Source organism: Clarias gariepinus, chromosome 20, assembly GCF_024256425.1.
Source record: "Clarias gariepinus isolate MV-2021 ecotype Netherlands chromosome 20, CGAR_prim_01v2, whole genome shotgun sequence".
Lineage (NCBI taxonomy): Eukaryota > Metazoa > Chordata > Actinopteri > Siluriformes > Clariidae > Clarias > Clarias gariepinus.
Genome location: NC_071119.1, coordinates 18,653,481 through 18,680,399, shown reverse-complemented (window position 1 = coordinate 18,680,399; position 26,919 = coordinate 18,653,481). Strand labels below are relative to the sequence as shown.

Sequence of the window (26,919 nt, the reverse complement as noted above, 5' to 3'; positions counted from 1 at the left end):
CCAATGTAAAACTCCCATTCCATTTCATTCTACTGCATTCCATTCCATTCTGTTCCATTCCATTCCATTTAATTTCACACTGTTATCCTTATTCCATTCCAATGTGTATTCCATTCCATTCCATTCTATTCTATTCCATTCCATTCTTTTTTATTTTGTGGTATAACTCACCTTTCCAATTCATTTGATCCCCATCCTCCATTCCACTGCATTGCAGGCCATTTTTTGATTCCAAGGTTTAGGCAACTTTACATTTCATTTCACTGTGTAGCTCCTATTCTATCCCATTCCGTTCCAATGTACAACTTGCATATAATTTCTTTTCTTTCATTCTGTTATATTCCTTTCCATTCCAATGTATAACTCCTATTCCATCTCATTCCACTGCCTTGCATTCCATTCCAATATACTGCATAACTCACATTCCATTCCATTTCAGTGTGTATCTTTCATTCCCTTCAATTGCATTTAATTTCTTTGCATCTTCTCAACTGTTTTCCAATTCCATTCCATTTCAACACATTCCACCCACCTTTTCCTCTTCAATTCCATTCCCTGTACTGTTGTTGCTCAAAGTTGAAATTATACACTTGTGTAGAATGTCCCTGTATGCTGTAGAATTAAGTTAGGCCTTTATTTGTCACATATACATTACAGCACAGGGAAATTCTTTCTTCTCATATCCCAGCATAACTGGGGTCAGAGCCATAATGCATCGCCCCTGGAGCAAATAGGGTTAAGCGCTTTGTGCAAGGGCCTAACAGTGGCAACCTGGTGGAGCTGGGGCTCAAACTGATGACCTTCCGATCAGTAATTCGGTGCCTTAGCATGGCCGGGCTCTTTTGCAAAAACCGGGCACAATGAATGTTGGTATATACAGTAGAAGAACCTGAATGGCCTCCACAAAGCTTTGAAATCATTCCCACTGAACATATGTTTTTTCTCTTTTAATGGATTGAAAGACTACATTAACTATATCATTGACAAGACTAAGATCTTGTCTTGGCTAAATAAACACAGATTCCCAAAATCTACTGGAATTCTAAATTCCTATATGTTCCTATTACAGGAATGAAGAGGAGAACCATGTTCATCTTCAGCCATCATATATGGGCATGAACTTCCGCCCATATTGTGTGTAATGCATCCTGTTCTGTTTCGTTTCCAAATCCTGCCCCTTTAGTCACCCTGGATTGCACTTTGTAGAGTTCCCTTCTCTAACACACTCATTTAAACTAATGAAGGGCTTGCTAATGAGCTGATGATTAGACTCAGGTTTGTTGAAGTGGAGAAAGACTATGCATGCAGTCCTGGGGGACTAACAGGAGCAAGATTAGGAAACGGTACCTTAAAATAATGTGGGTCTTCCAGGCGTTTTAAATCGTCGTTGTAAGAGAAGAGCATATTCATCATTTTGCCTTAACGGAGAATATCCTCTCCTCTGTTACAACGTTCTCCCACACTTCATTTATCTTTGAAAACACAGTACATCCTTCAGAGTGGAAAATTCTCCATTTATCGGGGAGAAAAAGAAAGACCGAGAGAGACGTCCATGTCAATAGTTTTGTCCTTAAAGCGCTGTCGTGTCCACAGCACGCCCGTGATACCATTCTACCTAAAATCTATCAATATCTCAGCGTCCAGTCCATCCCTGTCTCATGTCTTCAGGCTCCCCTGATGAGAACCACATCGATCTGTCCACTCAGACTCACTGTGTTAAAGTCCGAGACCCAGTTCTCCAGACGCTGATTAACCCTGGACTACACACCGCATTATCAATTTTCCATAGATAGTCTGGTCCTAAAGTTAATCCGAAGGTCCGAGACATTTTTTGCCTTTATTGTTCCGCATTTAAAGTTCACTAAAAACCCAAGAGCCTGCCAGTGATGCAGTCTTGGACAAATTGCCATTTTGGGGGTCTGATTAAGCTTTATCTAATAAGCGAGGCTCTGGCGCCATGGCTGTAGGGTGTATTTTTGCAAAGTCGTTTTTCTAAAGTATGAAATTGCAAAAATTAATTTTTTTTTTTGATGCAAATAGCTTAAATCGGGGCAATAAATCTAATATTTTTGCCTCATGAGATTAATTTTCTTGTCTGGCAATTTTCATGTAAGTTTAATCAGCTCATTCCTGAAAATTTCTTCTTATTTCTTTTTATAGAGACAAATGAGCTCTCATTATTACCCATTAATTTGACTTCCTTCAGGCATTCATTCTTAAGCATGTTGTTGTTTTTTTTTTCTTTCTTTCTGTATTTATGGAAAAAACAACGATGGGAAATACAGCTGGGTATTTTCCTCCACCGGTCCTTTTGTTTACAATTATTATGTCTCTCTGTTTTGTTCTGCAGCATTTGCCCCCAGCTTCATTATGAAGATCTAAAGTGTGTGTACTGAACCTTTCCAGAATCGGCAATTAGTTTTTAAAGCTGTCCCACACATCGTGAATGGTAACTGTTGCACAGGAATTCAGCACTGCAGAGAAAAGAGAGAGAGAGAGAGAGAGAGAGAGAGAAGGCCAACGCTTATGGAGTCTGAAATTAGGGTTGCTATGGATACGTAGAACTGAAATGCAATAGTGAGCTCAAGGTCCTCTGTGTGTTTGGTATGTTTGGTACGAGGTTGCTTTGCTGCGTGCGGATACACCCGCATTCCAGTCAGAAGTGCCTCTTTGACTCCTCGTGTGGGGTCTTAGTGTGCGCCACACACAGACACCAAAACCCCCACACACTCCATCACCGCTCTAAAACATCCCATCGGTCCCCTTGTCCATATTCTTATGTGGTGCATATGTGTGTGTGTGTGTGTGTGTGTGTGTGTGCATTGTTGAATAATCTGCTGTGTCAAGTCCTTTAAAGGAAACCTAGCCCAGAGGAGTGCATTCATTCCAGCAAGGCTCTACTGAACTTTTTATGACCTGTTTAAACACATTCAGCCATAAAAACACACAATATATGGTCACACACACCTAAGCAAACACTCTGCGATATACACTCTTCACTTTCAGCAATGTAAACAAAGGTTGTCTTCCACTTGGTAGGCTGCATTTTGTCTTTAAATCACGGTGCTATTTTTTTTTTTCCCTCCCGGAGGAACACCTCCGTCTGATACCAGACACCGTCTTTCTGGCAGCAACAGAGAAATTCCTGCTGCTGACCATAAATCATTTTTCAAACTGGCCCTGGCAAGAGGACTCCGATCAATCGGGCCTGACTCGGGTTCTTCAAGCCCACCCCGGCCGAGTCCTGACGGGACACTAGTGGGTGGAAGCGTTTACACACGAACAGATTAAAAAGCTATTAGGCTTGGCGATTGTTTGGACAGTTGGTAACTATCCAGAAAAGCTCTTCTGAAACCTGATTGCCGAGCGGTGACATCATCCGCGGCTTCGCCACGGCCTGAATTAGCAGAGCTGTGAAGGTTTCGCATAGGGATACCGTGAGCCGGATGGAAATTTGGCAGAAGTCGAATAAAATTTTATTAGCCACTGTACTGATAGATCACAGTGTTGTTGAATGTGGGACATCGCGGGTTTTATCCAGACGCTATTACCACACAATTCTCCGCATTATTTATCGTGGTTTAACGACTAGTATTGCCATAACCAAACATAATTATACAGACAAGAAAATCTTAAAACCAGGTGCACTTTCATGGTTAACCCTTTAAACCCATAGACGTATTATACGTGAAATATAATTTACTGGTCAGAGATTTTAAGTTCATCGTAATTTAATACAAAAATTTATAACAGGATTTATAAATTCAAGTTTTAAAGAAACTTCCACATGAGCAGAGATAGGAGATATACCCTAGGTAACATATTACTCAAGTTAAAGTAGAAGTCCTTCATTTATATTTATACGTGAGCTAAAGAACAAGAGTACTTACTTTCAAATTTAAAGTAAGTATCTAATATATTGAGCTAGTAATAGCTTACAGTAGCTGCACCTCTGACTTCAAACACCTGCTACATGACTAGGGAAGGCAACTCATACAGTTATGCATAATAGCCAGCAGGTCCTGATATTACTGCTCTAAATACTAAACACTACTCTGGTTATGTAACACAATACTATGCAGTAATGTAGTCAAGTGAAAAGTATGGATATTTGTTGTAGGATGTAGTGGAGTAAATGCAGATAGGGTTAAGGGACTTGTTGAAGGGCCCAACTTAGTGGAGCTGGGGATCGAACCGCAGATCTTCCGAACAGTAACTCAGTACCTTGCATTTACATTTAGTCATTTGGCAGATGGTCTTATCCAGAGCGACTTACATTTTTATCTCATTACACATCTGAGCAGTTGAGGGTTAAGGGCCTTGCTCAAGGGCCCTACAGTGGCAACTTGGTGGTTGTGGGGTTTGAACCTGGGATCTTCCGAACCGTAGTCCAATGCCTTAACCACTGAGCTACCCCTTAGTTACCTTCTATCATTGCTTTTGAGTGGAAGAAAGACGCTATTCAGGGTCTGGGGCGCAGTTCATTTTGGCTGATTTGCTCTGAGAGAATGGTTGTACCTGTTAGCTGTATTTATCTAGCAAACACAGAACATTATTATTTTTATTATTATTACAAGATCATTTTAACAGCCTACAATACTGAGCACCTGGGATAAGTCTTGACTTCTAATTCAACAGTTCTGACTTCTAATTCAACCTCAACACCCATGCGGTTGTTTGAAAGATTATTTTTTTAAACTTGCTAAACAGAAGAAAGTTAATTTTCGTATGCTTTCTCTCTGCCTGTCTCTTTAATTCCGTCATTATTTTATCAGGTGTGTATATTGTAATTAATCAGTTTGTACCATAATTATATCCTTTGCCTTGATGGTAGCTTTTGATTCCCATTAACTAGCAAGGAAAGTTTGCCTGATTTCACAGCCGCTCAGATTTCCTTAATAGAAACGGCTCCCCTGTTCGTTGGCGGCTGAGGAGAAAGTTTATCAGCGTCAAACTCATTTATACAGTATGAAGGATCTGTGTGGCCAGACTGACATAAGAGTCTTCTCAATGAGGAGCAAGAAGAGCCTAATCACCATAATTATAGCATATTATTGGAACAAATCATGGTGCTTTTACTTTTGATACTTCAGTCAATTTAAAGGTGGGTGCTCAAGTTGAAATCTACTTTTACTGAAAAAAAAAAAAGAAATTACCTCAAGTATCTCTACAGTATATACGTAATGAACATACCATATAGACCACTATTTGCCTTTTCTTTTTGTATATTCTTTTATAGTCTTTTTTTTTTCTTTTTCATTTTTATTATACATCGTCAGACTGGCACTAAACTTTTTCCCTGGCCAGATTATATAGTGCGTATCTGAAGAAGAAGAAAAAAAATCTAATAGCCCTTACAGAATAATGAAGAAGGGCTTTAGAGCTGGCAGTTTTTTTTCATCACTGCCACCAATCAAACTGCGTCCATTCAATTGTGCATATAGAAAGTGTAAGTCGAAAAGATCATCCAAGCCGGACTCGCTACTTACGGGACCCTGGAAGCTTTCTATTTCCTTTGAGTGGAAATATGTATAAAAAGATTTGACGAGATTTGCATTTATATATTTGGATTAGCTGCCTGCCAGAAGTGTGTCGATAGCAAATCTATAGGGTAAAACCTTGCTAAGGGGGATTAGGTATGTTTAGTTTCTTTTTTTTTTTCTTCCCTCCTTCAGTGCTAGTCGATGTTATTGCATTTATAGGGAATCTGTAAATCATGAATATGCATGTAATATCGGACTGGTTTTTCATTAGGCTTAGTGATATACAGGGCATAGATCCAAGCGCACCATGTTTGCGTGTTTATTCCCAAGAGAAAAGCTAGCAATATGTTACACATGAAGTAATGTAGTAGAAAGTACAGATATTTGTTATAGAAGGTAGCGGAGTAAATGTTAAAATTACGATATGTTACACATAAAGTAATGTAGTGAAGTAGAAAGTACAGATATTTGTTATAGAAGGTAAATGTTAAAATGATCCAATAATAATATACTTAAGTAAAGTAGAGATATGTGAAATATGTACTTGGGTACAGTAGCGAAGTAGAACTTAGTTACATTGATGTATGTCTTTTGATGTTACCTTATACTGTATATTAATGATGGGGGAAAAAATTGATCGACCTGTTTGATTCTTTTTTTTTTTTTTTCTTTTTATCGTAACACATTGAATCACCACCTAGATATGTGATATTGTTATCCCGGTATTTGAATTCAGAAATGTTATGTAATACAGCAAGACAAACCGAATGATGTGGGTTTCTAGGAACGTACTGATGCTACGACATTTACTTTTACGCATTTGGCAGACGCTCTTATCCAGAGCGACTTACATTTTTATCTCATTACACATCTGAGCAGTTGAGGGTTAAGGGCCTTGCTCAAGGACCCAACAGGAGCAACTTGGTGGTTGTGGGGTTTGAACCTGGGATCTTCCGAACCGTAGTCCAATGCCTTAACCACTGAGCTACCCCTGACCCCGACATGGTTCCAGTGCTCCGTTCATGAGTTTTCCCCGAACAGGTGTAGCCCAAGTTTACTCGTGTGGATCGCGCTCATGTAAGCATATTTGTTACAACTCATCAGATCTGACTTTTACATGCACGTTTTGTCTGACCAATCAAATCACCAAGTGAGATTCCTACTGATCAGAGCGCTCCGCAGTACTTCGAGCTCTCCGGCTAGAAACCGCCTGCGTCAGCTATTGTGCAGTAGCTAAAGCAGTCTCTGGGGTCTTAGACTTGACTGAGCCATCTTTCAATTCCTTCCCTGTCCTCAAGTCCAGCCTTGATGGAGAGGATCTCAGAAGACTCGAGCCGAAACGCTGACCCAGGACCGAAATCTTTCTAACCTTATATTAATCCCGATGTCAAACCCGGCTCAGATCAGAGTCATGTCTGGCAGGACCTTGGGAAATTGCCATGATGAGCTTGAAAAAATCGTAGCCCTCCACGGTATGTGTGTGCTACAGGAGCAGTGTGTCTTCTGATGGCTCTCCTTTGGGAAACGATTGCATGGATTCTGTAGCATCGCTGTCACTGTTTCTATTTTAATTGGGCCTGGTTTGACAATGGTGTATAGCTAATTTACACCACCGCTCCTTCCTTAATCAGTCGTTCTTTTAAACATTTCTCTCCGCTCCACTGCTACACACATGAGTCATGTTTCATTACTTCATGGTTGATCGGCTGCATCTCTAACAGTATGAGTCAACGCAGTAATACGTGTGTGTGTGTGTGTTCCTCTTGCGTTCTTTCCGGGACACCTGGGCTTGATGTCGTCTCTCTTTTTATTTAAATCTGTCTCCATTTCTGTCTCCACATTACCATTTCCTTTCACTCTCACTTCCCTTCAAACAAAGAGAGGCGCCTTTTTATTACCAAAATCAAATCATTCCTTTCGCCTCCCCTCCTCCAACGCCGCATACGCCAGGCCGTGTTTGTTTAATGAGAACCTGCTTTAGTCTCGCAAGCTCTCTCGCTTCACAATTACAAACCGCTGTTTGGAAAATGTCTCTCACGCGTTGACTCCTGATTGAAGAGCGCCGTTTCTTCGGGCTCGGATGGAGCGTACGGAAGAGTATAATTACAAAAGCTTAAGTGTAGAAACAGAGGGCTGCGGGAAGAAAAAAGGGAACGTATTAGCAACATCACTTTTAATCAGAGCTCGAAAGTAGAGAAGGGGTGCGAGAGCTAAGACACACACACAGACACAGTGACAGCTAGCGTTATGAAGGTGATATCGATAAATTATGTCAATAAATCCTTTTTTCACCTCGATATAAATTAAAATTTTGTAAGTAAACAAAACAAAGTATTTTCAGCGAGGGCCTCCCAGTGGCGCAGTGGTAAAGTGCTCGTCTTATCATCCGGAGATCACTGGTTCGATCCCCGGGTGATGCTGTAACCTCTCACAGCCGGAGGTCTAGAGAGAGCTGATTGGCCGAGCTCTCTCAGAGGGGAGGGATGAGAGGTAGTTTGTGCTCCCACATTAATCACGGCTCTACAGCCAATTAGTGACGTATGTGAGCTCGGCTAGCACTTTTCTTCTGAGTGTGTTACTCCGCCGGTGCGTGAACAAGCAGTTCGAAAAGATGCGGTCGGCTTGCATCACTCGGTTTGGAGGAAACATCTGATAGTCTTCGGCCCTCCCGGCTGAATGGTAGTAGTAGCCTTAATGTGGGAGCCCCCTAGTGACGGGGAGGAATTGGCTACACGACTAAATTAGGTAGAAAATCGGAAAAAATACCCCCCCCCCCCCCCCAAAAAAAAAAAAAAAAAACAATATATATATATATATATATATATATATATAAAAGGATTTTCAGCGTACGAATCAAACCCAAAACTGGCTAAGTTGGAGCCGTTCAAAAGTTGTTTGCTAATTTTACGCTTTTTTTCCGGCATGCATTAAATAAAAAATCAATTTAAACATTAAATATTTTAATATTGCTAATATTTTTGGGTGGCTGGAACGGATTATCTGCATTTATATTATTTCTTATGGGCAGATTTGTATTGCAATATGAATTTTCGCCTCCAGAACCAATTACATTTATACGCTGAGGTTCCACTTTATTGTTATGTATTTGTTTATTTATTTAATTGCTGGCCATATCAGAAATCCATTCGTCCATCCCTTGTCTATAATGCTCATCCTGTGTAGGATATTGTGGGGCCTGAATCCTATTCCAGGGAACTAAGGGCACAAGGTGGGGTACACCCTGGGTGGGTTGTACTAAAGGATAAAGAAACACTACTGGCAATTTGAAAGCGCCAGTCAGGCTGTATCACATGTCTGTTTAGACTTGAACCCCATAAAACACCATGCGCACAGACCAACCCTGGAACTACAATGCGACAGTGCTACCCAATACATTTACATTTCAGCATTTGGCAGATGCCCTTATCCAGAACGACTTACATTTTTATCTCATTATACATCTGAGCAGTTGAGGCTTAAGGGTCTTGCTCAAGGACCCAACAGGAGCAACTTGTTGGTGGTGGCATTTGAATGTGGGACCTTCTAGACTGTAGCCAAATGCCCCAACCACTTAGCTAATCCTGCCCCAATAAGCCATAAAATAATGTATGATGTTTAAATCATCAGAAATAATTCAGACTAATATGTAAGTGTCCGAGATGTAACATTTCAGAAGTGATGCTATTTCGAAGGTCTGTGGTTGAGTGTGGAAGGTGAAATAATTTTAAATAAATCTAGTTCCCACATCTTCATAAAGATCATCCAAAAATAAAAAGAGCTTCTTTGTATTGCAGGGTAATTAGTGTTGACGCGAGCAAAATACATAAACATTTGCAAATTGGGCTATCTTGTTTGGCTGGTGGAAGGAAACAAGCGACAATTATATGCAAGGGCTTTTTTTTTTTTTTTAAGACTGGGTTTTACGAAATGCATTCAGTGTCAAAGCAAGCAAACAATGGATTTACAGTTTGGTCCACATAGAGCACAGTGCTAACAGCGTGAAGTGCTTTGGAAAAACGTGAAATGTGTAATGACTAATGCGTTTTAGCAACTAAAGAGAGGGAAAAGAAAATCTAGGATTAGGTCTTACTGTTCAGAATGCCTCATCGTACTGTAGTACTGAGGCATTTAAAATGACCTCTGTGGATGGTTCGAGATTAGAAAAAAGGATCAAAGAAAGTCAAAACTTTGAATGAGAGTTTTAGATTTTATTCCCTTTTGTTTGAACCCAGCTATTTTTCACACGATCGAAAATATTGGAACATGCACCTGATGTTGGGGTTTTCTGTTTCCCAGTTGCGCTCTGTTAGATCATTAGAAGCCGTACCCACTTCATACTCGTGTTGTCTTCATCTGCTCTCGTCCATGGCCGTAAACATTCTGCAGCATCGGACATATCAAGAGGGTGTGTCCACATTCTTAATGTGAAGATATTTTGTTATGACCACTTTTGTATTACTTTCACACAGCCTTAGCATATTGTAGGCTGAATATTGTTGTTAGTCTTTCTGCTGCGCATGTTGCGGGGTCACCTCAGCAGACCAACTGATCCACACAACAATTTGGCACAAGTTTTTAATGCCGTACGCAACTCTCCCATTTTATCCGGGCTTGGGACCGAGACTGCATTCAGTGGCGTTGGCTGGGAATCGAACCCGAGCATTCCGCACGGTAGGCGAGAAACCTACCACTGAGCCCACCAATGCCCCAAATCAGTATCTTGGCAGTATTAATACCGTCATGCCCTGCGGACTGTAAGAGAAAAAACACACCTTTAAACATTATGTGCCGTTGCTGCAAAGACATAGTTTTTTTCACACCCCTTCGACAACTCGGAAAAGCTGCTGTTGTGTGCCTTCACAGCATCTGCTTTGCTTTGAACACTGTAATCAATCCAACAAAAAAGACTGAAAAAATCTGCTTTTTTTTGGAGGGGGGCGTTTAATTATGTTGAAAATATGCTGCATTTGCATTCCCAAGTCTCTGAACTGGGAAATGTGTGGAAACGTATCGACAGGCAGGGGACCGTCAGCCATCAATCCGCACACAAGTAAAAACAAACTCCGAGATCGGGATCGCTTGTTATAATAGTTATAAAGTTTCAAGCAGAATCGGGGAGAAGAGAAAAGTCCCGGGTAAAATTTTCCACCTGCTCTTGACGCTGCCAGTTCATGTCATTGATGACTTTAGATTATGGTCAAAAAAAGAAAAAATAAGCTACATCACTGACAAATCGAATTAACGAGGGTGACAGAGTGCCTTAATGATTAACACTACTACTGTGACCTCCCACCTGCAGGGTCGAGGGTTCGAGTCCCACCTCAGGTCTGAGTGCATTAAGTTTTCATGTTCTTATCTATTATGATTAGTGGGTTTCCCCCAGGTACTCCGGTGGCCTCCAACAGTCCAAAGACATGCTTGAAGTCTCTTGGGATAGTCCCCAAGCTTCCCGCAACTCTGTACTGGATAACAAATCATTGTGATCATTACAGAAGTTCACTCCTCGTGTACCGTAATTCCTGGAATAGCTGGCCTACCGTAATAACACTAATAAACACCCATGTTAAAATTAGACTAATAAAATATTAAAGTATATTTATTGATGTGTGTGTATAGTGTATATATATCAGACCTTTTGAAGAGTGTGTGTGTGCGTGTGTGTGTGCTAGTAATTTGGCAGTAGGTGACAGTCCTGGCTGTAGAAGATGGATGCTCAGTCTCTCAGCTGGGAGCCATAATGAATAAAGACACACACACACACACACACACACACACACACACACACACACACACACAGTGTACAGCAATCACTAAACCATAATAGTTTGGAGGATATCGACCTGTCCATCAGATACTCTGACTTTCTCTCTCTGTCTCTCTCTCACACACACACACACACACACACACACACACACACACACACACACACACACACACACACATTATAATCTTCATATACAAAAAATGTCTCAAAAGGCATCTTCATGCCTCAGTGTGCTCTGTGCTCTATATACAGTATGTATGGACACACACACACACACGGACACACACACACACACACACACACTTACACAATAGCATTTTATGTATGGGTATTGAGCTTGTATTTTGCATCCAAGTTTTTTAAAAAAGATAGAAAAAACATTTTATCATAGAGTTCTGTGTGTGTGTGTGTGTGTGTGTGTGTGTGTGTGTGTGTGTGTGTGTCATGTTTACTTGCAGCACTGCAGTGAAAAGGAACACTGTGTATTAGTCATGCTTTTGTTGTAGCATTGGCTGTTTATTGTCGAGCGCTTCTATCGGGCTCCTGCTGATCCATAAAAGCCATGCAGAAATAACACCTCATGCAGGGTGTTTATGGTGTTTTTTGTTTTTGTTTTTTTTTTCCTTCGCTTGGTTTGTTGGTCCTCCAAAAAAGAGAGCCTGGCACACGCACACTAATATTCTGATCGCTGTCTGATCTCAGCTGGTGCCGGCGTATTCGAGTGCTCGAGTAAACAGCGCAGTGCGAGATTCGAAATCGGATTAGCGCGTATCAGTAAATTTAATGAACACACGTCGGGTTCGAGGGGAGTAATCTGCTCGTTTGGTGTGTGTGATCAAATTCATATATATATATATATATATATATACACACACACACACACACACACACACACATTTAGAGCAAATCTCAAGGAAGAGCCTTAACATACCCTGACCATATAAGGAAATTCATTTGTACAGTGCTGTGATATTAAACAAATTTTAATATTACACAACAACAATTCGATTTAATTCAAAATGCAGTTTTTAAATTATGATTTCTTTATAAAGGGGAAAAAAATGTCCAGTTATATGTGAAAAAAACAACTGCAATTCAATTAAATTAACAATTTAACAATTTTCATTGTCGCAAGGCGGCTTTACACAATCAAAAGAATTATGAAATTGTCCCTGGTGAGCAAGCCGAGGGCGACGGCAACAGTGACAAGGAAAAACTTCCTGAGATGGCAGTAGGAAGAAACCTTGAGAGGAACAAGACTCAACAGGGAACCCATCCTCGTTTGGGTGATGACGGATAGCAGGGATTGATCTGCATCATACTGTGCGTTAGGAGGCTGGAGGTTCAGTATAACAGAAGATGTGTTTAAGTTAATATGGAGTCCAGTTCGTTATTGGAGGCTCAGGTAGACTGTAGGGAATTCCAGTTCTGAACTATCGAGCGACCGCAGTCACGAGTCCTCAGAGAACCAGACCACATGGGGCATCCATGCGACGAGATCTCCAAACAAAAATCAAGCGTTTGCGATAACTGGCAATGCATCTTTTACATTGCTTTCAATTCAGCCACATTGATGGGTTTTTTGAGCACCTGTTTAAGGTCATGCCACAGGATCTCAACTGATTGTTTCACTTCATTCATAGCTGATAACTAAAGTAAACCAGGGAGAAGTTTTGGAAAATACTTATACCCAACAGTCCTCATATAAGGATGGTACAAGGATATATGTATAGACAATGAAGTTGGGAAGAAAATGTCATGTTATCATATAAGGGCAGTTGGGTTTTAAGACCATCACATTTACATTTTTGCTCAAGGGCCCAACAGTGGCAACTTGGTGGTTGTGGGGTTTGAACCTGGGATCTTGGGAAAAGTCTTGGGTCTTTTTGCCCCAGTCTCTTTCTTAATGTTGAGTCATGAACACCGACCTGAACCGAGGCGAATGAGACCTGCAGTTCTTTAGATGTTGTTCTGGGTTCTTTTATGAGCTCCTGGATGAGTCGTCGTCATGGAAAGTTGTCTGCGCTTCTGGGAAGGTTCACCACTGTTGCAAGTTTTCCCCATTTGTGGATACTGGAGTCCCAACAGCCTTGGAAATGTCTTGGTAACCCTTTTTATACTGATACATGTCAATTACTTTGCTTCTTTTCTGCTCCTGAAGTTCTTTAGACATGTTGTTGTTGTTGTTGTTTTTTATAGATATTTTAGCATGCTTCACTTTGTTAGTCACTTTGTTGGGGAGGTGGGGGTGGAGGTGTTGATTATCTGAATCATTATCTGAAATGTGACAAATATGCAGAAAAATTCAGGAAGGCGGGGGGCGGGGGGGGGATACTTATTTATTAAAAAAATTTTCACGGCACTGAACGGTATGTATTTATTTTGTAGAGGAAAATTACAATGGGGTAAAAGTGTGTCTCCAGAGAAGTAAAAGCAGGTTAAAGGGAAGCAGAACCACGAGCCGAACGTTTGAATCAAAGTCATGTTCAGGGAATGTTGTACCTCTTTGAAACAGCATTTTAAAAAAATAATAAAAATGATTATTTTCTAGCTTCCTGCTCGCTAGCGAGTCCTGCTCCACCATCCGGCGGCACGCGATACGGTTCCCTTCAGAGCCCTTAAATAGGATCGCTACCAAGTTTTCCATCATAAGTCAATTAATCCCTTCATTTACATTTTTATACAAATCAAATCAAAGCCAAGGTAGAGCGGTGTGCCGGTGTGATCATGTTGATGTACTGCTTTAATTGTGCCTACGCTCACACACTGATTCGCTTAAATTGAATTCTTTTCATCCCACGCCTGCTGTTAAATCACAGAACACATCGGTTCCTTCCAGCAGTCCTGAGGGTTCCGTTCTGTGCGTGTGTGTGTGTGTGTGTGTGTGCGCGCAGTGTTGTGCACACGTGTGTTCTTTTATTTTCTGAGAATCTAATGGAAGTGACTCAATTCCTGGGCTAACTTTATAGTCTAAGCTTATTAAGTATCTGATTTGGAGTATGACTTTACTATGGTAGCTACTGCCAACTTTGTGGAAAAGACTTATTCGAATAAAAGTTCTTTATAAAGACTGCCTGGCTAAAAAAAAAGGTTAAAAAAAAACATTCGTTTAGAAGGGTCAGATTGTAATCGTGCATCAAGCAACGAAAACAACTAATTGGGTTAAGGTGTCTTTCCAAGACATTACGAAAACCTGGAAAGAAAGTGTTGTTAGACATAAAAAGAATAGAGATCACTTAAGGTGCGGCACAGTGGTTAGCACTGTTACCTTGCGCCTCCAGGGTCTGGGTTCGATTCCTCAGCTCCGTGTCACGGAGTTTGCATGTTCTCCCCATGCTTGGTGGGTTTCCTCCAGGTTCTCCGGTTTCCCCTTACAGTCCAAGGACATGCAAATTAGGCTAATTGGTGTTCCCGAATAGCCCATAGTGTGTGAATAAGTGTGAGTGTCCTGCGATGTATTGACACCCTGTCCACCCCGCCTTGTGCCCTAAGTTTCCTGGGATAGGCTCCAGGCCTCTATACAGGACCCTCATGACAGAATAATACACTGTATTTAAACTTAAACACTTTATTAAATTCCATCATTTAAAAAACTAAGTTTTAATCACAGTTAAGTTTAATAATGAAACTAAGAGCATTTCCACATACACAACAAATTTCAAAGGAACTAGGACTAAACAGCTGCGTAAGCATAAGAAAACTACTTGTTAGTGACACGCAAAGGCTTTGGAGCAATGACAAAAGGCCGTATGGTTTGTTGAATCCAGATCGACCCTATTCCACAAATGGGGAAAACTTGCAACAGTGGTGAACCTTCCCAGAAGCGCGGACAACTTTCCATGACGACGACTGTTCCAGGACACATCAGGGTAGGAAGGAAAGCTCATGAAGCAATAGACCCATTATGCATAGTGCCCACAGTTGTACACGCCTCTGGAGGAGTTGGTTCAGTTGGTCAGGTCTAGACTCGACAACGTTAAGCGCCGATAAAATAAAGTCAGCTGATGACCTAAATGTACTGAATGACCAGGTTATCGCTTCTTTGGGGTTCTTCCTCCTTGTGCACTCTCAAAACCGTGGTCTAGGTTCAAATCCCAAAGGAGTGTAAAGGTTTGAAGGATGAGAAAAAAACGTCTCATGTCAAACGTTGTGGTGGATGGGGTTACAACCGGAGAAGCCCACATCATGTTCCACTTTTCAGGGCTTGCAGTTGAAGAAACATTGCTGGTCTTTATACAATATTCACCCTCCACAATTTGTTTATATTTAAATGGATAAAGTGAAAAGAATTTAGGAAATGCTCACTGATGTATTAATAACTCGAAACAACATGACAATTCTCATCTGGATTATCTAGAAGATTTTAATGCATACATTTAACCAATTCTGTTAAAAAACCACATCTTCTAGGATGGAAAAACATCAAGTCACAATATAGTTTTTTTTTTTTTCTCTTCATAGAGTATAAACTATTTCTATAGAAAGAACCAAAGGGCTTAGTTTCCAGATCCTTTTGCATTAATGAAAGTTTACATTTTCGTTCCATCCCCTTAGTAATGCCTTACAATTCCAACAATCCACTTCAGTTAAAACCAAGCTTGATTTACCAGGAGCATTGAAGACCAAATATGACTGTTTTGATAACCTGTTTTATGATCCTTTAGAAAAATAAAATCCTTCAAGAAGAACTGATTGCACAGTAATTTGTTTTTTGCCTGAAGGCAATATTTTATTGTCTACCGTTCAAGGCTACTTACAGTACAATCATAAAAGTTGAAAATAAAGTCCAGCTTTTTATTTTCAAGCACTTTTAATGGTAGACATTGTCGCAAAGCCGCATTAAAGAACTCCAGATATAGACTTAGATCTGTAATTGGAGAACCAGCATTGACATTGGAAAAAAAAATCCCAGACATGACATGAGGAAATGAAAAAAAAAAAAAAAAACCTTGAGAGAACTCTAAAGTCTTTTGAGTATTCTAGGAAATTTAGCTAGTGCACTTAAAATATCGTTTATTACTCATTGGCTGTTGAAATTAGGATTCAGAGGTTGCTTCATTACGATTCCTAATCCAATATAATCCTCTGAGCTTTTTTATTTATTTATTTATTTAAAGAATTCGTAAGAGCCTCAATTAGGTCTGTAGCCTGATCCCTTACAAATGAGTCTTTGTGGCAAAACAGTGCATGATTTGTTAACCAATTGAGTCCTTGCTGTGGCGGTGTGTCCTGGAGCAAAATGCATTATGAATAACACAAAAGCTTCCACAGCCTTTTACGACTGTGTAAAATGGATAAAAAGTGAGGTCTCGATTAAGGGAACTACTTCGTCTATTTGGTTAATGAACATACTTAGACGCTAGGACAATACTTAAGTGGACTGGATAGTTTTAGATTGAGAGGAAACCCACCAAGCATTGGAAGAACCTGCGAACTCCATGCACACAGACCAAAAACAAGATTCAAACTCCAAACCCCTGGTAGTTTAGAAAGTGAGCCTGCTAACCGCTAAGCCCAGATGCTACACTAACATTTATTATGAATTACCACTAAACTGGTGACTGACTGGATCATGGGCACCCAAGGCTCATTTTTGCCTACAGAGACCCAAGGCTGGCCCAACTGTCCGGATCTTGCAGAAAAGCTAAAGTAGCAGAAATTCCTGAAGGAAAATCAATGCTAGCCATAATAGAAAGGTATCAGAACACCCATCCCCTTAGAACCTGCTGTGCGACAGTTCAAGGTTGTTAAATCCCAATCCAATCAAGCATCCAACAAGTCCGATCCATGACAGCCAATGGATCCCAGTGCCAGACACCAGAGCACATCTCGAGAGGTCTTGTGAAGTCATACCCCAAGATATAGAGCTGCCTTGGTGGCACAAGTGGAACCCAAAACCTGTAGTTTAATGGTTTTAAAATGATGGCTGATCGATGCAGTCTGTGCCTGCTGGAGTATCAGATTTCTCTTTGCATTCTAAGATACATTTCTGCTTACAACCGTTGTACAGAGTTGTTATTTGAGCTGCCATAGCCTTCCTGTCACCTTTACCACTGACCTCAGATTTCCGTTATGGTAACGGGGTGCTTTCTCTTGCTTGCAGAAACGGACATGTTTTGTTTCCTGCACCATGTCGTATACAGTACTTGATGTAATTGTGCATGTGAAAATCCCAAGAAATTTGAAAGTTCAAATGTTTAAATCAGGTTAAAAAGTTTGTACACCCCCAGAAAAGCCTAAAAGTTATTACAGAAAGCCAAAATTGATTAAACTAAAGGTTTTCGATGTCCTATCCATTTCATAACATGCACATCTTCAATATTTGTACACCGACCCACTGCTTTCAAAGTTTTTTATATTTTTTAGACTCTCCGTCCTTCTTGATATCTCCATCGAAAGACTTTTGGCAAAGAGTTTTTTCCGCTAATTATTATTTTTTTTGTTGTTGCCTCCTATGTTTCATGATTGCTCTCTTGTCACAAGGTGCACTCACATTTCATTTTTTTTTTTTTTTTTTTTCATTCCTTTATTCATTTGTTTGTTTATTTTCCAGATACATTTTAAATTAGATGCACATGTTTTTCTCAGATACAAAAAAACTTTAAAAACTGAACTTTAACTTATATCCTGTGCACTTGCTTAGGCTACCCCTCCGAATGATCGAGTGTGTTTTAGTATAGACTACACCGAGACAGTAGTGTAAGGAAAAAAACCCCACACAATTTTGCTTTCTCATTTTATCAATGTGCCTTTAGCGATCCTGTTCCAGTGTCATCCAGTGGGGAGGATGATTGAAAATCTTCTACTATGGCTTGTACGGGCAAGCAGAGACAAAACACACACACAGACAGAGGGAGAGAAAAAGAGAAAGAGAAAGAGAGAGAGAGAGACAGACAGAGCATTGACCTTTGACCTCTGTATGCATGAATGACATTTCAACAAACTCTGGAAGTTAACGTTTAGATTTACTGTTTACATGTATGCGCACGCATATTTGCGTTTTCTCGTGATTTTCCCATGAAGATCTAAAGCACCTGCGTAGGCTTAACCACGAGCACCTGCTGTGATTCCGACCGACAGCCTTGCCCATGATCCCGTAAAGCACTCGGGGCAACGGGTTCCGTCCCACATCTCATTAAAGCCGTGTCTCCTGCGAGACTCGTCTTCCTCGTTCACTCCGCAGCCTCACTGCAATCAACGCCAATTAAAGTCCACAGGAATTCTTTAATAGTGCAGCGAGGGGCCGCGAAGCCGGCCAGTCTTGACCTTCAGCGACCTTGGAACGACTTCCTGGGATGAGGAACAGGGAATATGTGAGGTTTACGTACAGGTTTAAAAGTGTCATCGATTGATGAAGGAAGGACACAAAGGGACGAGGTGTTAGAGGAAAAGTGTGTGGGTTTGTGGGTGTGTTACGTAATCAGTGTGTTAATTAATTGCTAAGGAGAAAAGTAGAACTGTTAGAAGAAAATGTTGCGGATGTTAATAGGTACTCAGTTGTGGTGTGTGTGTGTGTGTGTGTGTGGGGGTAATATGTAGGCAGTGAGGCACGATTAGTGGGATTTTGCACATGGCTGCCTCAATCGTTCCTGTGATTTGGTCACACTTTTATATCCAAAGCAAACTCTGGCTCTTGTGGCAGAAACGATCTCTTCCTTTTTTCTCAAACCACTGCTTTTACTGCTGACATTCACACTACGACTGTCCATCCAGCACACACCCGGGCCATTTCTTCCCCTTCATTAGCCGCATGCTAACTAGTCATTCACTCAATAATGACTCAAGGTTTGTGTGTGTGTGTGTGTGTTATGGAATATGAAACCAACGACATTATTATGACTTTGAGCCACTGGGATATTTCCTTATTAATCACGCTTGAATCTCTTCCCGCTATATTGAAGTCGCGGATTGGATCTTGATTGTCTTTTTGTCTTCTTCACCCTTCGGCTCGTGTCATTCGACGATCAACGTTTAAAAATGATGTGACGAGGGGAAAAAAAACAAGTGTCTCTCCAGTGTCTTTTGATTCAGTTGCCTGGAAACTAAAAGCTAACATTATCTAATAACGTATGATGAGCTAGGTAGCTAGGTAAGTTCACTTAGTGTTGGAGACTTACGTGATTTACTTTCACCATAATTAAAGAAGATTCGGAAACATAATTTTAACATAATTTTTGACTTTGACATCACTGACTTGAGGCATCACTTGGACTTGAACAAAAAAGTACGAAAATTATAAAGTATTATTTTTTTTCTTTTCGAACAATCGATTCTTTTTTAGTGACTCTGAATCCGAAGCGTTCTGTTCCGAGGTCAACCTTTAACCGGCCAAAAATCAAACAAAAAAAAACAATCAAGCAAATAGCATGAGACTTTGAGGTAGACGTTCTCCTAAAGAGCGGAGGTTTTGACTACAAAGGTTGTGTTGTCTGCAACAACAAAAGGCTGCAACATGTTCGAGCCTACGCTTTAAAAAATAGACACAAAAGCAAAAAAAAAAAGCAACTTCAAATTTTGTTTGCCGTTTGAAGATGAACAAAGTGAAAGCCAGATTGGAGTAAGATACATGGGTGCACTTGGTGAAAATTTCATCTCCCTTTGAAACTTCTTGTCAAAGTTGTGCCTCTTTCATGCACCCGTATATCGTGTTGTAAAATTTGTCAGTGCAATGATAAAAAAGGATTTTCAAAAAGCAATAAATAATGTTTGTGGATTTATTTTTCTAACAGCTGTCAAAGGACTCATTATGGCTGGTTTAGAACTTTGAGATCCACAGATATAAATATACTTTTTAGTAATTTTTGTTTAAATGTTTATTTTTATGTAATTTCTTTTCTATTTTTAAATTTGCTGGAGCTTAAACAAGCTGATTAGATTTCCCCCTATTATGACTTCATATCAGTAGAGCTCCTCCCCCAGCTCAGTGCTCAGATCTGCTGGAGGGATTCTCTGGAGGGGTGTGGCTCAGCGGTAACTTATTCGAGTAGACACAAAAACAGTGTGTTCGGAAGAGGAGTGAACCTGAATGAGTTTAATACGTGAAAAAAAATTTGGGACTTTTAAAATACTTGTAAAATGACCTAAACTCAGTGTTGACTTGAGGGTCGAATGCAACGGCTTAAGGCTTAAGACAAAATCTTCAACTTCTAGCATACTGTATGTTTAGCAAAAAAGGAACAGGAAGATGTATATGCTGATGATCATCTTGTGATGGACTTTGTTCTGTTTGTGTTCTCAACCAAATTTCTGCCATCTTTGCTGGCTACGCATTTAAATCTAGCTAGTTTTTATTGCAGCTTAGTGGCTTAGTGGTGCTGCATCATCTGCAGGTGGGTGTTGGGGGTTTGAATCCATCCTCTAGTTTTTCTGCATTAAGTATGACCGTTGGCTTAGGTCACTGCAACCAACCAGCAAATGCAACGGGTAAATAAAAGAAGAAAGTGTCTTTATTATTATTAATTTGTTATTGTTGTTGTTGCAATTTGTCTATGTTCATGTTGCAAGCCACATTGTTCAATTCAGATTTATTCGGTTCACATTCATAATTACAAGTGACTTTTATCTGACGCTAATGGACTCCAAATTAATGCATGCGTCTGTCCCCTGGAACGGCGCACATGTGCACATCAATATGTTTTGGCTCGTGCCATCTGGGTTAAAACAAATAATATTTTTTTGTGACCACACACTCATTCATGCGATTTTAGCAAAAAAATATGTTTGGGATTTTTGCTCGGGAAGATGGGAAGCAGTCAGTAAGGTTTATTTGTTGAGGACTAGATGAAAGAAGGAAGCCAGACGCTTCGCTTTAGCTGGTTTAGTAGCTATTAAATATATATATCGGATCTAAAACGCAAATGCAAAAGTGCCTAGAAAAAGACTAGATTTGAACGTGGCCTATAATTAACCACATTTTTCAGGTTTTGAGTTAACATTTTGAGTTAAATTTCACAGCCATCCCGAGGCCTGATTACTGCCAGGCGTGTTGAATCAAGAAATCAGTAGTCTTTTAACTTGTGACTAAGCAATACTTCCTGATAAAGATTGTGTCATCCATCGGAAAATTTTGAACATATTGTCTAAGTCAAAAGTGTGTTTGTTTGTTTGTTAATCGATTATTTTTTTAAATGTTTTGTTCTTTTTTTAGATGTAACAACAGGACACAGTGTGCGGTCGTAGCTGGCCCCGATGCATTTCCAGACCCCTGCCCTGGAACCTACAAGTACTTGGAAGTTCAGTATGAGTGTGTGCCATACAGTAAGTGTGACTCGTGTTCCGCACACACACACACACACACACACACACACACACACACACACACACTAAAGACATTGTTAAACACACACACACTAAAGACATTGTTAAAATCCTATATATAAAACATAACATGGTGATATTTTATATTTTCCATTAAGATCATGAATATGTTCAGATCATGATCATACAGGTGTTATATCATGTTTCAAAGCATTTTTAAAGGATTATAGACATACTTATTATATATATTAATATAAATATATATAAATACATACGTATTTTTGTAAATGAAAATTAATTTCGTCTGCATTACGGATTGTTTATGTGCTGTATTATAAGCAGTGCTTCTAACATGTTATAACACCACTATACGCTTATAAAATCAAGGCATAACTTCTTCAGTATTGATATAATGTGTTATAAGCAGTATACAGTTTATAATGTATTTGTGCTTTAAACATTAATATAAACTGTTATGCATTTCCATACTGTATGTAAACAATAACAAGATGAATAATGCATTATAAATGCATTATAGCAGGTAATGAATGTACTGTATTCATAGGGCATTATACATACTGTATGGCCTTTATACAGTATTATACACAGTGTTCATATTATTGATAAGTTGACATACTGTAAAACTGCAGTAAAGTGAATTCTAGTAAACGTTTAATGCTGACAGCTGTTATCAACAGCTTATGAAGGTTTTATGTAGCCCTATAAATACATTGTAAAAAAAGAAATGTGGGGAATATACAATAATTAATATTAAAATGTATTAGTAATGACTCCCGGAAACCTTATTAAAGTGTATCCTTAAAAATGACATAAGTTGACATAACAGCCAAGTACATACAGTGGTGATATAGATTTTACTCATTTTACTCATAGCGCTGACTTATGACACCTCACAGGTTAACTTGTACGAAAAGCTCATAACAATTGACGTTCATTTGATTATGTGATTTGGGAAAAATTTAAACCCAACACTAATTAACCCTCATGTACTGTATGTTTATGATAATTGTTATAAACAGCACATAAGCAAGTTATGAGCATTTACCTTGAGTGAATGCTCACCTTGTACACAGTATAAGAAAACAAATTAGAAAAACAGGATAGTGAAGAATAGTTTTTCAAAGAGGTTATGACACCTAAATGAAGCGACATATTTATAAGCATTTAAAAGTTCGTATTATCGGAGTTTCCAAGCTGACTGATTTGGATGATCTGGTCATGTAATAAATCATAAAATCAAAGCCATACTTTTATTAAAAACTTTTGTAGGTTGGTGTCAGTTGTAATGAAGTGCGTACGAAGGTGATATGTCAGTCTTTTATCCTTGAATAAATATCAATATGATACCAATATCAATATTAAAATTATGAATATTAAAAGCTATGTTAGTATGTTACTGGAAAAAAAAGATTTCAGCTACAAGAGTCATCTGAAAAGAAACCTTTTAAGTCAGGTCTAGTTTTCTATCGCTTTCTTTCAAACCTTATATTTCATAAGATAAAATTATCTCCCAAGATTTCAACGCTATAAATTTTCTTCTCTGACTTTCTGTGCATGTGCATGTGTGTGTGTGTGTGTGTGTGTGTGTGTGTGTGTGTGTGTGTGTGCACCATGAGCATGCACAGCCCTCTAAGCGGATCTATATGATAAAGTGGCTAAGTGCTATAGTGTGTCAAAATGACTAAGTTGCCAGATCTGGAAGGATAGTGCGCTTGGCTGTGATAGATTATTTATAATGTTATCTTCAGGGACCAGGTGAGAGAGTTTTATTTTATTTCTCCAGCTGGAACAGCCAATCACAATACACTACACTGTGCCACCTAGTAGCTTTAATACAGTGGGGACCATCGCTGGAGTTTTATTAATTTAAGAGAGCCTATACAGTGTGTAATCAGATTTCAGAAGCACTTGGAATACACTGAGATGGTGCTTGTTATTAATTAATTTTGCCCAAATCAATGCGTTAATTATGGTAACATAAATAATCACTTTTTACAAACGTAGTGAGCAAAAAAAACATCTCAAAGTGCACACTTTAACAAACTTGATTTTTTCCTTTGGTGTTTATCGTTGTGTTGTGCATTTTGAAAGGCTTTTCTTATTACCACGGGTGTAAAGAGCGGTTATACCCTCTTGTCATAAACGACTTCCTGATCAACCGTCAATAATACGTAATGGGTTAATTAAAAGTAATCAGACGGTAACATAATGTAAACCGTCCCCTGTCCCCAGCTATTATTCTCTGTCTCCTTGAATGCACGAAGGACGTCCGGGCACGCACGCGTCCTCCCACCGGCATCGGACGAATTAATAAATCAATCAATTAGGACAACACGAAAGAGTTTTATAGCCGTGGAAGTCTCGAGTCCCCACCGAGGCATCAGTTCCCGAAGTGTCCTTGTGCGAGTGTGTGTTTCAGGCTGTCGCACCAAATTAGTACTGAGACAGTGAAGAGGGAACGGAGATGGAAGGACGGCCGGATGGTGAAATAGGGCTCGGGACGGACAGGTGGAACCGTTCAGAGGTGGCGAGACAGACATGTTTTTTTTTTTTTTTTTTTTAAAGGAGGTAATTAAGTCGCAGGTGGTCTCAGACGAAGGGGAGGGGCATGGCGATGGGGTAATTAGTGTCTGGAATTTGAATTTTTTTTTTTTTTTGTCATATATGATGGGAAGCGTAATAAGGAGTGCAGCCATCCGGCACAAGAAGAAAAAATTCCCTTTAAACTTAGTGATCTAAAAAAATCCATTCATTCTCTCTCTCTCTCGCTCTCTCGCTCTCTCTCTCTTCATCTAGCATCATGTGCTAGTAAAATAAAATAAAAATCCCAAGTTCTAGCACCCATTAAAAACAGAAACTCTGGAATGTGAAGGACAGTAGAGGGGCATTACTTTGTTTTTGTTTTTTATGTTTTTTTCTTCCTTTTCTTTCCTGGCAGGAGCCGAGACCAAAGCAACAACTGGTGCCTGGTGTTTGTTGTTGTTGTGTGTGTGTATATATCTACAGTACTGTGTAATAGTCTTGAGCCACCCCTCGTTTCTTTATATTTCCCTTTCAAAGGGCCAGACTTTCTTGTATTTTTTATGTAGTCCCAAGGAATAGTTCTCCAGGCTTCTTGGAGGACTTTTTCAAGCTCTTTTTGGCAAGTTTTTGGCTCGCATTTTCACTCTAGTTGCAGCACCTGAGCAGTTACAAAGGAATATTTTGTTTGTTTGTTAAGCCACACAATGACCTATGAATTATTAACGCATAAAAAAAAAAAAAAACATCTAACTTGAGGCATGAACCGGGAGTAACAGGTGCAGGGGATGACTGATGATTAGTGTACTGGTTGTTGGAAAAGACGAGAGGGGAAAGGAGGTTTTTGCTGAGGTTGGTACATAAACAAGCATTTTATAAATTGCATCTTTGTAGCAAAACATTTGTTTTCATTTCTTTAATTTAGTTAGCAATTTAACCTTTTTAATTAAGTTAACAAGTTTGTTTTTAGTTTTTAATAAATTGATTCTGGATTATGAGGTCTTACTTTTGATAAATTGATAAATGAGATGTTAAATTAATTTAATAATGAGATGATATAAAATTGTATATGAAAAATTTGTAATCACATTAAAGTAACAAGATATTAAGTCTAAATAATTACATCATAATTTGAGTTAATAAGTTAAAATAATATTATACTTTATTAGTCTTTGTCAACTTGCCCCCTTGACAAAGTGAGGACCAACACGACTCGCCCGCTCCTTTAATAACTGCTATTTTTGCATTTTTATACTGAAAGTTTAATCCTGTTTTGCATCATGCTAATTTTAGCTCGTCGGAACCTAATTTACAGTAGGTTTCGAACATTTGATTTGAATGTATAATCTGTATTTATTATTTTTATTATTATTAAATAAACAATAATAAAAAACTAATAATAAAAAATTAATACTTACTTTGTAGTACACTTGGACTTTAAATTAAATTGTGTGTATTTAAAAAAGTGTGTATTAAAGCTTTTCAGTTCCTGACACGTCAAGTTTAAAAATGTAACTCATAATCAGTTTGTACTGTAAGTGAGGCCATAGGTTGGGCTATAGTACTGTAAAATAAATAAACAGATAAATAAATAAATAAAAAATATTCCCATAAGGTATAAGTAAGTGAAAAGTACAAAATATAACCCCTTAAATTATAAAAAACTTATTTAAAAAATCTAAAATAGGTAACGCTTTAAAATAAATACAATATAATACGAAAATTCTCTAAAATATAAAAAATAAACTGTATTTAAAATAAAACTACGCAAAGATAAAATATTATAATTGTATAATTATTGATGTAATAATTATTATAATGACATTAGGAACTGAAAAAACTTCAATCGTATTTAAAATTTAAAAAATTTAAATTTAACAACTGAACAAATTTTCAGTTGTTGAATTTCAAATTTAAAAATTTAAAAATTGAACAGCTGTGAGATAAATTTCCGGTTGTATTTGTTAATACAGCGATGTTTAAAACATACGACGCTACATTAAATTTGAATTCGATTACAAATAAACCTATAAAATGGTGATTTACTCAGTGAAAAACAAAATGATGAAGTAAAAAAAGAATATGTTTTATTATAGATATTATTTTACAGGGTTTCAGTTTAAGGTGTTTTTTGAGGGTGTGAAAACTTTCGCACTCGGCAGCAAAAGAAAACAGAGCATTCTGGAAAGTTGTGGAGAATGTTAAACCTGATGATTTAATGTTACTTAAAATCGAACTCACACACACACACACACACACACACACACACACACACACAAACACAAACACGTCCCCTGCAGCCAAGTCAGTCTAACTAATGTTTTATCCATGCAACCTCAAAGACTCACACACACACACACACACACACACACACACACACCTGCAGAACGATGTGTGTTTGTGCGTGCATGTGTGTCACCCAGTTGTGAGCATTATTTTTATAGTGACCAGGTGACCACGGCGCAGTGGGCTCGACCGCACCGTCGCCGTGATTTATGCTGCGGAGCGTCGACTTTATGATGACTTATTACACCGACTCGGAGTTTTACGACCTTGACTCCGACTGAGCCAAAATGGCCGCTGCGGTTTTCCCAAGCCGGCTGTCTGAGACTGCGCTAAGACCGGGGGGTCAGGACGCATCCGGCCCACTGATTCTCACACCACAATGCAACGCACACGCTTAAACACACACACACACACACACAATTAGAGAGCCATGTGTTTGGGAATATGCTGACTTCTACTAATTAATTCTGAAAGGCGTCGTCTGAAGCGCCGCTAATTAACGCTAACTGCGGTTTTTCTTTTTTCCCCTTTTTTTTTTGTTGTTCCAGAGAGCTCTCTTTTGTTTGCTAGTTTCTGTTGCAGTCGCGG

At 39.1% G+C, this 26,919-nt stretch overlaps 1 protein-coding gene across 13 annotated transcripts in view; it reads left to right on the top strand.

Moving 5' to 3' along the window:
* The window catches only part of LOC128508385 (adhesion G protein-coupled receptor L3-like), a 321,516-nt gene that overhangs the window by 165,706 nt on the left and 128,891 nt on the right, over window positions 1–26,919 (top strand). For all 13 annotated transcript variants that reach the window (XM_053479696.1, XM_053479700.1, XM_053479690.1 and 10 more), the window contains one exon: window positions 21,395–21,504. In XM_053479696.1, the coding sequence (XP_053335671.1) occupies window positions 21,395–21,504 (110 nt within the window). The remainder of the gene's footprint in view (window positions 1–21,394; window positions 21,505–26,919) is intronic.